At 49.7% G+C, this 13,501-nt stretch overlaps 1 protein-coding gene across 6 annotated transcripts in view; it reads right to left on the reverse strand.

Moving 5' to 3' along the window:
• LOC134225734 (RNA-binding protein Pasilla) overlaps positions 1 to 13,501 on the reverse strand; it is a 247,550-nt gene that overhangs the window by 166,035 nt on the left and 68,014 nt on the right. The window contains exons 1-2 of one of the 6 annotated variants that reach the window (XM_062706093.1): positions 1,208 to 1,438; positions 921 to 1,033 (exon numbers count right to left, since the gene is read on the reverse strand). The exons of 2 other annotated variants lie outside the window; for them this stretch is intronic. In XM_062706093.1, coding sequence (XP_062562077.1) covers positions 921 to 954 — 34 coding nt within the window. In that variant the 5' untranslated portion in view covers positions 955 to 1,033; positions 1,208 to 1,438. Of the gene's footprint in view, positions 1 to 920; positions 1,450 to 1,509; positions 1,646 to 13,501 lie in introns of those variants that run through there. 3 more of the 6 variants (XR_009983317.1, XM_062706073.1, XM_062706051.1) reach the window with 3 other exon arrangements.

Genomic DNA, 13,501 nt, shown 5'->3' on the forward strand with positions numbered 1-13,501 from the left:
AATTTCAAAATTTCCAGATTAAAACTCGTAGCTGCTTGCTGATTGCGCGCGGTGTCCTCGTTCGGAGCCGGGTTTGATTTCGACTTCGACTCGACTTGGAGTCTTCAAACAAACTACGATGCGACAACTCGTCAGCAGGAGAGGGAGCAGCCGGAGGGGGCTGACGCTGTGCGGAGGTGCGGAGTGCACGCGAGAGAGAGAGCGAGAGCATGTCAAATCATGGCCTGCTTAGACGACAGATAGTGCGGCGCGATTACAGCGGCTGCCCAATCATCGGAGCATGTGAAGAAGCGGCGACGGGCAGAGCGCGCAATACTGGTTTTCGATTTGGTCATCTAATTTGAATATTCAAATAAAAAATGAAGAGGTTTCAGATTAGCTCGAACGAGTGGCCGATGTAACGTGAACCAGGAGTGGGAATCTTTGTATTTTTGTTTTTCGGTTGTTAAAAATCCATACTTATTTTTTGAGTGATCATAAATATCCTACGCGATTTGGCAGCTAATGATAATTAATGGAACCAGTTTGTGATTGTTGGTCTGCGTGGCGATAAAAGTGCGAGTGAGATGCAAAGCCATCGCAGTTATCAATGAGCGAGGAGGGAAAGAACTAAACCAGAGTTGATGCTAAGCGCTTTCGGAGACATGCTTGAACGAGCGGTAGGTTGCGACGCGTTGGAATTCTGGATGGAACCACAACAATTGCACATCGCTACTGTGATTGCGTGTTTCAGCGGAAGTTATTATCACTTCGAAGCGGAGAAAATGATCTATTTTACACATCGATGATCTTGGAATGCTTGGACAGTTGAAAACATGCACCCAACCGTAGTAGGCCATGAACCCCTCGTATCGATAAAATGTCAAAACTGGTCCCATGGAAGATCAACGCACATCAGTCAGTACACTGTGGTGACTCACATCTTAGAAACAGCTCCAGCAGCTCAGAATCCATCTCCGTCCTCTATCCGTTTGGGCTGTTCCGCAAACTTTCGTCGGATATTGTGACAACGTGTCAAATCGGTGTGTCAGCACTGTCAACCGAAAACAGTAAACAATGGATCCGATTTACATACGGTGGCGCACACGCTTACTGGCACTACAATCAATCAAACGACACTCAGAACACACTTGCTCCGTTACACATACAAAGACACACACACACGTGCGTACAATCGTTCAGAGGGATCACCCCTTGTCGCACATACAGTGGAAAAGGGAGACTAGTCACTGGCGATTTTCCAGGCAATCGATGCCCCACTTCCGCCTTCTTCAAAAACTGATGAGCTTTCTGCTTTTCCAGTGTCGCCGAAAATGCCGACCACTTGACTCGTTGTAGGGGGGAACGAGGGGTAAATCGTCCAAGCACACGCCGACGAGAACCGCGCGCGCAATGTCGCTTTTTGTCTATTTCTATTCACGACCGATATTGGACTGAAACTGACACTCAATTCGATCCAAGCAAGCTCGTCGCGGCAGGCAGCAGCTTACAAGTTTGTCCCATACTCACACATATTGTTTTTCCTTCAGTATGTTGTGACTTTTTTTCCTATATTCGTGTACATTTGTCGTTTGGACGGCGCGCGATGGAAGCGATGATGATGACGACGACGACGACGACGAGCACTGATGGCTGATGGCAGCGAGTTGCTGGACTACTAACTGCCTACTCTAAACAAATGCGTCGTCGGAGTTGTCGGACTCGGCGTCTCAGTAGAACAGCGCCTACAACTCCCCGCTTTCTTCCATTTTTGTCGGGAGTCGTTGGCGGTTGGAGGAGGCAGCGGACAGTCGGTTGCAGCAAGCAGCTCGCTAAGAGTGAAATCAGTAGTGATTCAGTTTGGTTGCAAATTTTCGAATACTTTTCTAGTTTGAATATGAGCCAAAATAGAACAAGCTCTCAGGCTTCCCCAGCAGTGTTCTATTCATGTTTGATTGTTTTTCAATTAAATAAAGATGATTATGTTGCTGTTGAGGAAGGCGCGGTAAATGCAAAGTGGATTGATCCGTACATAAAATGACGCATTCATATGCACCAAACAATTGGAAAATATTCGAATCTTGTGATTCAGTCGTGGTTCAAATCTGCAGAAAATAGAACTGAGCGGTATAACAGTTTTAAGCTTTTGAATCTCGACTGTTATAAAAATGAATCTTGAGCCACTGCTGGGAAAGTGCATGATTCAGATTCATATTCAAACTGACAGCCCCGAACGATTTGAATCACTGCTGATTTTACTCTAACCTTAACAAGTGTCAATTTTATGGCGTTTCCAGTTGTTGTTGTTATTGCTGTTGCTGCTGCCGCGCCGCCAGCTACTGTATTGTGCTTATTGGTTTTCCATTGATTTACCAATTACGGTTTGGCATAACTCTTGTTTGACGGTTATGCACGTGACTTTTCACGCTTCATTTGAGGCTGTTCCGTGCGCGAGACTGATGTTTCTTCATAATTCACAGTTACTGGTCCTGGGCAAGGTGTTCGTCAAGGGTCCAACGGGAAACGTGCTTATCTGGCAGTGATCTTAAGCGTCCGCATCGTCATCAAACTGCAAGGACTCGCAGGCGCTGTGAATGGGACTGGTCCGACGATGCCAAGACCGCACTGGAACGGAATGAATGTTCTGACGCGGAAAGTCAACCAATTAGTGCTGCCGCGGTTTGGTTGCGGTATTTTTCTGGTTGAATAGTTTTTTTTTGCGGCGTCACACCATTTGAAGCGAAGTGGCAGCCACAGTAACAGCAGGAGGGAACCCGGAAAGCCTGGGGTTTGCCGAACGGAGAACGAAAGATAATGGGTCGCTTTCATTATTTCCGCCCACTTTTGTGTGCGGATTATGACATAAGATTAGCAGGCGCGTTGCAATTGCAGCCACTTGCAGCGAAGTAAAGGCCCTTTTCAAATGGATGAATGTGGGGCTTCGTACGTTTGAGTTCTATCGGAAAATTTAAACAGTGCACAGTGGAGGTAAAAATATTCACTTTGCATAAATTTCTGTCGCTTCTATCAATGCTGAGCTGTCAAGTCATTGTACATCAGGTTTTTGTTTCAGTGTTTCGAAGATTTTGAGGCTTGCGCTAGAACTTTGACAGCTGCGGAAAAACTTTGCATAATCCGCAAAGTGGAAAATTTTGAAAAGATCCGCAATATTACAATATTACTCATATATACTTATATACGCAATATTACGGGATTAAGGGCTTAACTGCATTTATAAACAAACACTCGTGTTATCGATTTCATTGAATGACAACAATTTTCTCCTAAATCAATTCCCTAATCAATCGAGGAAAACTCTATACTCTCCGGACTTAAACTCCGGACCAACACGTATACAAAGTTTTGAGTCTAAAGCTTCAGTGAAAGGCTATTGCATCTTCAGCTCATTAAATTTCAGTTTTCCCTGCTGTTTAAAATTTATGCGAAGAAACTTGCATTCCGAATCATCAAAACTATTCGAAGGAAAGTATAATGGCTGTTAGAAGTACGAATAAATTCACAAAAAATATATGCGCTATGCCCCACAGATAAATGAGGAATACCTTGGGCATCATGACTTGACAATGTCCCGAGTCGTTAGGTCATTCAAGGGACTTCAACAATCTGGTAACGCAGTGGTTCTCAACCTGGGGTACATGCTTTGCTGGCCCCAGGGGGTACCTCGGACCAAAATGTATGATGACGGAAGTATAATAATTCCAATAAAAACTTATTGATAAAAATTTGATAATTGTATAATTTTTCATTCTAAAACTTTGTATGTAAATAATAATTATGGCGATCCATAAATCAAAGACTAGGTAATCTCCTTTCAAGAGGCCCGGAAGCCTCCTTTCAAGAGGCCCGGAAGCCTCCTTTCAAGAGGCCCGGAAGCCTCCTTTCAAGAGGCCCGGAAGCCTCCTTTCAAGAGGCCCGGAAGCCTCCTTTAAAGAGGCCCGGAAGCCTCCTTTAAAGCCTCCTTTCAAGAGGCTCGGAAGCCTCCTTTCAAGAGGCTCGGAAGCCTCCTTTCAAGAGGCCCGGAAGCCTCCTTTCAAGAGGCCCGGAAGCCTCCTTTCAAGAGGCCCGGAAGCCTCCTTTCAAGAGGCCCGGAAGCCTCCTTTCAAGAGGCCCGGAAGCCTCCTTTCAAGAGGCCCGGAAGCCTCCTTTCAAGAGGCTCAGAAGCCTCCTTTCAAGAGGCCCGGAAGCCTCCTTTCAAGAGGCCCGGAAGCCTCCTTTCAAGAGGCCCGCGGCCCCCCCTGCAAGCGGCCCGGATGCCCCCCTTCAAGAGGCCCGGAAGCCTCCTTTCAAGAGGCCCGGAAGCCTCCTTTCAAGAGGCCCGGAAGCCTCCTTTCAAGAGACCCAGAAGCCTCCTTTCAAGAGGCCCGGAAGCCTCCTTTCAAGAGGCCCGGAAGCCTCCTTTCAAGAGGCCCGGAAGCCTCCTTTCAAGAGGCCCGGAAGCCTCCTTTCAAGAGGCCCGGAAGCCTCCTTTCAAGAGGCCCGGAAGCCTCCTTTCAAGAGGCCCGGAAGCCTCCTTTCAAGAGGCCCGGAGGCCTCCTTTCAAGAGGCCCGGAAGCCTCCTTTCAAGAGGCCCGGAAGCCTCCTTTCAAGAGGCCCGGAAGCCTCCTTTCAAGAGGCCTGGAAGCCTCCTTTCAAGAGGCCCGGAAGCCTCCTTTCAAGAGGCGCAGAATCCTCCTTTCAAGAGGCCCGGAAGCCTCCTTCCAAGCGACCCGGAAGCCTCCTTCAAGCGGCCCGGAAGCCTCCTTTCAAGCGTCCCGGAAGCCTCCTTTCAAGCGTCCCGGAAGCCTCCTTTCAAACGGCCCGGAAGCCTCCTTTCAAGCTGTCCGGAAGCCTCCTTTTAAGCGGCCCGGAAGCCTCCTTTCAAGCGGCCTGGAAGCCTCCTTTCAAGCGGCCCAGAAGCCTCCTTTCCTGCGGCCCGTAAGCCTCCTTTCAAGCGGCCCGGAAGCCTCCTTTCAAGTGGTCCGGAAGCCTCCTTTCAAGCGGCCCAGAAGCCTCCTTTCAAGCGGCCTGGAAGCCTCCTTTCAAGCGGCTCAGAAGCCTCCTTTCAAGCGGCCCGTAACCCTCCTTTCAAGAGGCCCGGAAGCCTCCTTTCAAGAGGCAGGAAGCCTCCTTTCAAGAGGCCCAGAGCCTCCTTTCAAGAGGCCTGAAGCCTCCTTTCAAAAAGCCCAGAAGCCTCCTTTCAAGAGGCCCGGAAGCCTCCTTTCAAGAGGCCCGGAAGCCTCCTTTCAAGAGGCCCGAAAGCCTCCTTTCAAGAGGTCCGAAAGCCTCCTTCCAAGAGGTCCAAAAGCCTCCTTTCAAGAGGCCCGAAAGCTTCCTTTCAAGAGGCCCGGAAGCTTCCTTTCAAGAGGCCTGAAAGCCTCCTTTCAAGAGGCCCAGAAGCCTCCTTTCAAGAGGCCCGAAGCCTCCTTTCAAGAGGCCCGGAAGCCTCCTTTCAAGAGCTCAGAAGCCTCCTTTCAAGAGGCCCTGGAAGCCTCCTTTCAAGAGGCCCGAAGCCTCCTTTCAAGAGGCCCGGAAGCCTCCTTTCAAGAGGCAGAAGCCTCCTTTCAAGAGGCCCGGAAGCCTCCTTTCAAGAGGCCCGGAAGCCTCCTTTCAAGAGGCCCGGAAGCCTCCTTTCAAGAGGCCCGAAGCCTCCTTTCAAGAGGCCCAAGCCTCCTTTCAAGAGGCCCGGAAGCCTCCTTTCAAGAGGCTCAGAAGCCTCCTTTCAAGAGGCTCAGAAGCCTCCTTTCAAGAGGCTCGGAAGCCTCCTTTCAAGAGGCTCAGAAGCCTCCTTTCAAGAGGCTCAGAAGCCTCCTTTCAAGAGGCTCGGAAGCCTCCTTTCAAGAGGCCTGGAAGCCTCCTTTCAAGAGGCTCAGAGCCTCCTTTCAAGAGGCTCCCTGAGCAGCACAATTCAGGCAAATCTGGTTGCAGCAACCAGATTGTGACTAAGTCTAGTCACATAAAGTTGCAATACCCTATGTGCAACATGTGTGCTGCTAGGGTCGGAAGCCTCCTTCCAAGAGGCTCGGAAGTCTCCTTTCAAGAGGTTCGAAGGCCTCCTTTCAAGAGGATCAGAAGCCTCCTTTCAAGAGGCTCGGAAGCCTCCTTTCAAGAGGCTCACAAGCCTCCTTTCGAGAGGCTCAGAAGCCTCCTTTCAAGAGGCTCAGAAGCCTCCTTTCAAGAGGCTCAGAAGCCTCCTTTCAAGAGGCTCGGAAGCCTCCTTTCAAGAGGCTCAGAAGCCTCCTTTCAAGAGGCTCGGAAGCCTCCTTTCAAGAGGCTCGGAAGCCTCCTTTCAAGAGGCTCAGAAGCCTCCTTTCAAGAGGCTCAGAAGCCTCCTTTCAAGAGGCTCGGAAGCCTCCTTTCAAGAGGCTCGGAAGCCTCCTTTCAAGAGGCTCAGAAGCCTCCTTTCAAGAGGCTCGGAAGCCTCCTTTCAAGAGGCTCAGGAAGCCTCCTTTCAAGAGGCTCAGGCCTCCTTTCAAGAGGCTCAGAAGCCTCCTTTCAAGAGGCCCAAGCCTCCTTTCAAGAGGCCCGGAAGCCTCCTTCAAGAGGCCTGAAGCCTCCTTTCAAGAGGCCCGGAAGCCTCCTTTCAAGAGGCCCGGAAGCCTCCTTTCACGAGGCCCGAAAGCCTCCTTTCAAGAGGCAGGAAGCCTCCTTTCAAGAGGCCCAGGCCTCCTTTCAAGAGGCCCAGAAGCCTCCTTTCAAGAGGCCCGGAAGCCTCCTTTCAAGAAGCCCGGAAACCTCGTTCCAAGCAGCCCGGAATCCTCCTTCCAAGAGGCCCGGAACCACCCTTTCAAGAGGCCCAGAAGCCTCCTTTCAAGTGGCCCGAAAGCCTCCTTTCAAGAGGCCAAAGCCTCCTTTCAAGAGGCCCGGAAGCCTCCTTTCAAGAGGCTCAGGCCTCCTTTCAAGAGGCTGAAGCCTCCTTTCAAGAGGCTCGGAAGCCTCCTTTCAAGAGGCTCGGAAGCCTCCTTTCAAGAGGCTCGGAAGCCTCCTTTCAAGAGGCTCGGAAGCCTCCTTTCAAGAGGCTCGGAAGCCTCCTTTCAAGAGGCTCGGAAGCCTCCTTTCAAGAGGCTCCCCGAGCAGCACAAGTCAGGCAAAAATGGTTGCAGCAACTTGATTGTGACTAAATCTAGTCACATAAAAGTTGCAATACCCTATGTGCAACATGTGTGCTGCTAGGGTCGGAAGCCTCCTTTCAAGAGGCTCGGAAGCCTCCTTTCAAGAGGCTCGGAAGCCTCCTTTCAAGAGGCTCGGAAGCCTCCTTTCAAGAGGCTCGGAAGCCTCCTTTCAAGAGGCTCGGAAGCCTCCTTTCAAGAGGCTCGGAAGCCTCCTTTCAAGAGGCTCGGAAGGCTTCCTTTCAAGAGGCTCAGAGCCTCCTTTCAAGAGGCTCAAGCCTCCTTTCAAGAGGCTCAGAAGCCTCCTTTCAAGAGGCTCGGAAGCCTCCTTTCAAGAGGCTCGGAAGCCTCCTTTCAAGAGGCTCAGGCCTCCTTTCAAGAGGCTCAGAAGCCTCCTTTCAAGAGGCTCAGGAAGCCTCCTTTCAAGAGGCTCCGGAAGCCTCCTTCAAGAGAGCTCCAGAAGCCTCCTTTCAAGAGGCTCAAGCCTCCTTTCAAGAGGCTCAGGAAGCCTCCTTCAAGAGCTCCAGAAGCCTCCTTTCAAGAGGCTCGGAAGCCCCCTTTCAAGAGGCTCGGAAGCCTCCTTTCAAGAGGCTCGGAAGCCTCCTTTCAAGAGCCTCGGAAGCCTCCTTCAAGAGGCTCGGAAGCCTCCTTTCAAGAGGCTCGGAAACCTCGTTTCAAAAGGCTCGGAAGCCTCCTTTCAAAAGGCTCGGAAGCCTCCTTTTAAGAGGTTCGGAAGCCTACTTTCAAGAGGCTCGGAAGCCTCCTTTCAAGAGGCTCGGAAGCCTCCTTTCAAGAGGCTCGGAAGCCTCCTTTCAAGAGGCTCGGAAGCCTCCTTTCAAGAGGCTCGGAAGCCTCCCTTCGAGAGGCCCGGAAGCCTCCCTTCAAGAGGCCCGGAAGCCTCCCTTCAAGAGGCCCGGAAGCCTCCTTTCAAGAGGAAGCCTTTTTTCAAGAGGCCCGGAAGCCACCTTCAGGAGGCTCGGAAACTGTCTTTCAAGAGTTTCGGAGGCTTCCTTTCAGTAGGCTCGAAAGGCTCCCTTCATCTGATGCGGAAGCCTCCTTTCAAGAGCATTGGAAGCTTCGTTTCAGAAGGCTCGGAAGCTTGCTTTCAACTGGTTCGGAAGCCTCCTTTCAAGAGGTTCGGAAACCTCCTTCAAGAAGTTCGGAAGGCTCGGAAGCTTGCTTTCAAGAGGCCCGGAAGCCTCCTTTCAAGAGGCCCGGAATCTTCCTTTCAAGAGGCTTGTAAGCCACCTTCAGAAGGCTCGGAGGCTATCTTTCAAGAGTCTCGGAGTCTTTCAATAGGCTCGAAAGGTTCCATTTATCTCGTTCGAAAGCCTTCTGTCAAGAGCAACGGAAGCTTCGTTTCAGAATGCTCGAGTGCTTCCTTTCAACTGGTTTGGAAGCCTCTTTTCAAGAAGTTCGGAAGCCTCCTTTCAAGAGGTTCGGAAGCCTCCTTTCAAGAGGCCCGGAAGCTTCCTCATGAGGCCCGGAAGCCTCCTTTCAAGAGGCCCGGAAGCCTTCTTTCAAGAGGCCCGGAAGCCTCCTTTCAAGAGGCCCGGAATCCTCCTTTCAAGAGGCCCGGAATCCTCCTTTCAAGAGGCCCGGAAGCCTCCTTTCAAGAGGCCCGGAAGCCTTCTTTCAAGAGGCCCGGAAGCCTCCTTTCAAGAGGCCCGGAAGCCTTCTTTCAAGAGGCCCGGAAGCCTTCTTTCAAGAGGCCCGGGAGCCTCCTTTCAAGAGGCCCGGAAGCCTCCTTTCAAGAGGCCTGGAAGCCTCCTTTCAAGAGGCCCGGAAGCCTCCTTTCAAGAGGCCAGAAGCCTCATTCAAGAGGCCAGGAAGCCTCCTTTCAAGAGGCCCGGAAGCCTCCTTTCAAGAGGCCAGAAGCCTCCTTTCAAGAGGCCCAGAAGACTCCTTTCAAGAGGCCCGAAAGACTCCTTTCAAGAGGCAGGAAGCCTCCTTTCAAGAGGCCAGAAGCCTCCTTTCAAGAGGCCTGGAAGCCTCCTTTCAAGAGGCCCGGAAGCCTCCTTTCAAGAGGCCCAGAAGCCTCCTTTCAAGAGGCCGGAAGCCTCCTTTCAAGAGGCCCGGAAGCCTCCTTTCAAGAGTCCCGGAAGCCTCCTTTCAAGAGGCTCGGAAGCCTCTTTTCAAGAGGCTCGGAAGCCTCTTTTCAAGAGGCTCAGAAGCCTCCTTTCAAGAGGCTCGGAAGCTTCCTTTCAAGAGGCTCGAAAGCCTTTTTTCAAGAAACTCGGAAGTCTCCTTTCAAGAGGCTCGGAAGCCTCCTTTCTAGAGGCTCGGAAGCCCCCTTCAAGAGGCTCGGAAGCTTCCTTCCATCTGGTTCGAAAGCCTTCTTAAAGAGGGTCGGAAGCCTCCTTCAGCAGGCCCGGGAGTCTCTTTTCAAAAGGCTCGAAAGCTTTCTTTAAACTTGTTGGGAAGCCTCCTTCATCAGGCCCGGGAGTCTCCTTTCAAAAGTCTCGAAAGCTACCTTTCGGAGGCTCGGATGCTTCCTTTCAAGATGAAATAACGAAAATTTGAAACAACTTTTTGGATGGAAACCATGTGAATAATGAAGAGCATTATATCTCGTTAGTTTTCAAGTCCGTTTTTATACACCGTGGGGCCCTCCTTTGCCGTGCGGTAAGACGCGCGGCTACAAAGCAAGACCATGCTGAGAGTGGCTGGGTTCGATTCTCGGTGCCGGTCTTAGCAATTTTCGGATTGGAAATTGTCTCGACTTCCCTGGGCATAAAAGTATCATCGTGGTAGCCTTATGATATACGAATGCAAAAATGGTAACCTGGCTTAGAAACCTTGCAGTTAATAACTGTGGAAGTGCTGAATGAACACTAAGCTGTGAGGCGGCTCTGTCCCAGTGTGGTCAAACCCGCTAAGGTGTACGAAAAAAGTGGGTTGATGAAGAAGCAAAAAGCGGGCGACGTTTCTGGCTCCGAATAGGGGACTGACGTTGCTCTCCTGGCCGATCATTACAGCGTCGCTTCCAATAATGCCAACTGGGTAACTGACGTGCGTCGGAAGCCAGCTGTCATCACGAGCGACTTAAATATTTGGACAGTGGAGTGAGGCAGCCGTTGTATCAATCGAAGGGGTCAGGCTTTGCTTGAGGCGCTAGCGAAGCTTGCGGCTCATCCGACTCATTTGATAGGAATGGGGTAAAGTTGATCATCGAGGTAACATTCTGTAGTAATGGCCTTGTCAGAGACTTGAACTGGGGAGTGGGCGCGCCTTCGATGCCACTTTGCCGTGGAAGGTTGCCGTGAAGTGTTTCGAGCAGTAAAAATAGTCCTTAATAAGGCCATTGGTAGCAGCAAGACAGCGTGTTTCGACAGATTAACATTTTCAATTTTCAGTATCGCAATCTTGAATTTCAAAATAGCGTCGGTCATCGATTTTTGAGTTCTTCTAGGTAAAATATCCTAGGATCAAATTATTGGTCAATATGGCTTTTGTTTTGTATCGCCATCTTGGATTTCAAAATGGCTAGGGGTATCGATTGTTATGTTCTATTCATCAAGCCCAATCGAGTGACAGCAATATTGCAGTTTCAGGTGAAACAATTGATCAATATGGCTGCCATCTTGAATTCTGGTTTGCCATTTTGACTTTAAAAACCCAGATTAATCCACCTAGCGGTGATGGTGCCTTTCTCGTTTATTTCGAGTTAGTAATTTCTACGCACTTTTGGTATGAAAAAAAGTATTTTGTCCATAACTTTTGAGCCCATAGTCCGATCCGGCAAATTTTTAATAGGAAACAATGGGACAGGATTCTTCGTCGAACGCAACTTGTTGTGAGTAAATCGGTTAAGGATAAGTGCTCAAAAAATGAGCTATACTTTTTAATGTACTTTTACATGAAAAAAAAGTATAACTTCCATAACTTCTAAGCACATAGTCCGATCGGGTCAATTTTCAATAAGAAACAATGGGACAGGATTCTGCGTCGAATGCAACTTGTTGCAAGCAAATCCGTTAAGGGTAAGTGCCTGAAAAATGGGCTAGACTTTTCCACTCGTTGTTGTCTAAACAAAAAGTATTTTGACCATAACTTCTGAGCCCATAGTCCGATCCAGCCAATTTTCAATAGGAAACAATGGGACAGGATTCTGCGTCGAATGCAACTTGTTGCAAGCAAATCCGTTAAGGGTAAGTGCCTGAAAAGTGGGCTAGACTTTTGGCAAACTTTTGCGCACATACACACACATACACACACATACACACACACAGACATCACCTCGATTCGTCGAGCTGAGTCGATCGGTATATAACACTATGGGTCTCCGAGCCTCCTATAAAAAGTTTGTTTTTGGAGCGAACATATAGCCTTTACGTATACTTTGTATACGAGAAAGGCAAAAAGGCACCGGTCTTTACAATACGCATATTAGTAAATTATACAATTTGCTACTGTTAGTGTCTTCTCGCGGAATGAGGCATAAAATATGGCGGTTATTCACCGTGTTGAGGGCTCACATTTGCACCGCGGTGAAATCTCCGAAGAGAATGACATGTCTGAAGTACAGTAACTATAATAACAGTGTCGTCAAGTGTTAGAATTGGATCAGAATCATCTGTCAGTTCCATACAGATGCGCGTTCCAAACGAGCAGGAGACCTGTCAAACGTGGCACATGGCGGTACTCTTCTTATAGGACTCTGCTATGAAGAAGACTCCCACAAATTGAACCCGAATTTAACCCGGGCGCCGATGCAAGAATGTCGGTGACTGAGTGTTGCCAAAAACCGTCGGCGGCGGCGGTGCACATCTCTAGTGCTACATCAAGGAAAAACATCAATAGGTCGGACACCGTGTTGAACTAATTTTCGACAGGTGAATGTTTCAATCATGATGTTAGCCCCGGCAATAACATCAAAAATGCCTCATTTAATTTAATGACGCGACCGCTAAAAATAGAAAACGAAAGTAATGTTAAATCTTCAAACAGAACAAGCCTTTCCTCCTAGACGGCTTGTGATGGCCGGCTGTCAAACACTTTGTCAATCGTTCCACTATTGTCGCAACGATGTCAATCTCATTTCGTTTTTCCCTGTCGTCAGTCACCACCATCGCTGATGTTCCGATCTCTTATCGCATTCTTCCCGCTCCCACACCCACTTGCTGTTGGACCGGGACGGGTGGACACCATCGTCGTCATACACGACTACTCCCTCTCGGTCCTTATCTCGAACCAAACCACAACCCCAACCCGTCGTGGTCGCAATTGAACGATTGAACGACCGACCATTTCCAGTACTGTTAATGACTTACGCTTATCAATCCACTGGCATCACAACCGATCGAACGCAGACTGACTCGCTGGCAGGCAAGTCGAGTGCTTATCAAAAAACTCGCACACACTCGCACACCCCAAACATGAAAAACATTTTTCCCTGCCGAAAACAACCAAATCTAGGACACGCATTGCGATGACCTTTTACCACGTCGTTCGTTTCTTCTGCTGCCAGGCAACAACCGTACCAAGGCGCTCTGCTCGGACCTACTTTGATTGTCAGCAGCATCGTGGCATATAGCAATCGGGAGGACGGGGAAAGGAGTCTTAGCGCTGGTTATGTCAGTGCAAAAGTCCGCACAGAAGAGCAGGCACTCGTATCGGCATCATCTGCCGTCTTGGTCCAAAAACAGCTGACTTGAGTTTAGTCTTTTTTTTTCTCTCTCGTGAAAGAAAATAGAGGGCAAATGACATTCGGACCGCTGCTGAGGTGAAAATTCAATGGTGGGAGAGGGACACGTGCAAGGAGCACGGCCACCTACCCAGCAGAGCAGTGATCGAGCATAGACTGCTGTGGCACGTGTTTGGGGAGCAAGCTGAGTGACCTCGGTACTCTGAATGGGACTGTATGAGTGTGTTTTTTTTTCTGTTTTTTTGTGCGCTATGACATGGAGAAGAGGACACGTTGGCAAAAAAGGAAGCAGCAACAGCAGCAGCGATAGGGATGCGCGATGTGTGGGAGTTTGACAAGGGTGCGGAACCTCCTACACACAGAGCGAGGGCGTCGGCAACAATGGCACAATATTTTGCGCTGAGCTCCTGTCCAACGCGTGCTGCGGTGAACTATGTGCGCGCTCTCATCGACCGGAGAGTGAGCTCCATCGGCCTGGCAGTGCTGTGTTTTTAGGTTAGATGTGGTGATGTGAGTACTAAACAAATGCCGCAATCAATGAATTATACAGATGGTTTCGATTGTGACGTAAGTGAGTGAGGAGAGCTTGATGGGCCAGAGAGAGGGGGTGATGGTGGTCTGTGGATCCCAGGGGACTGCCAGCTGCAGCCCCGGGATGGGCAACTTTGTTAACGTTTACGAGTTTAAAGGATTAAAAAGCAAGCGATTGTTTTTAGTTAAATCCCGAAATCCAGGCATCAATTTTAATTGGGTTTATCGCTTAGGGTCA

The sequence above is a fragment of the Armigeres subalbatus genome, chromosome 1 (assembly GCF_024139115.2).
Source record: "Armigeres subalbatus isolate Guangzhou_Male chromosome 1, GZ_Asu_2, whole genome shotgun sequence".
Taxonomy (NCBI): domain Eukaryota; kingdom Metazoa; phylum Arthropoda; class Insecta; order Diptera; family Culicidae; genus Armigeres; species Armigeres subalbatus.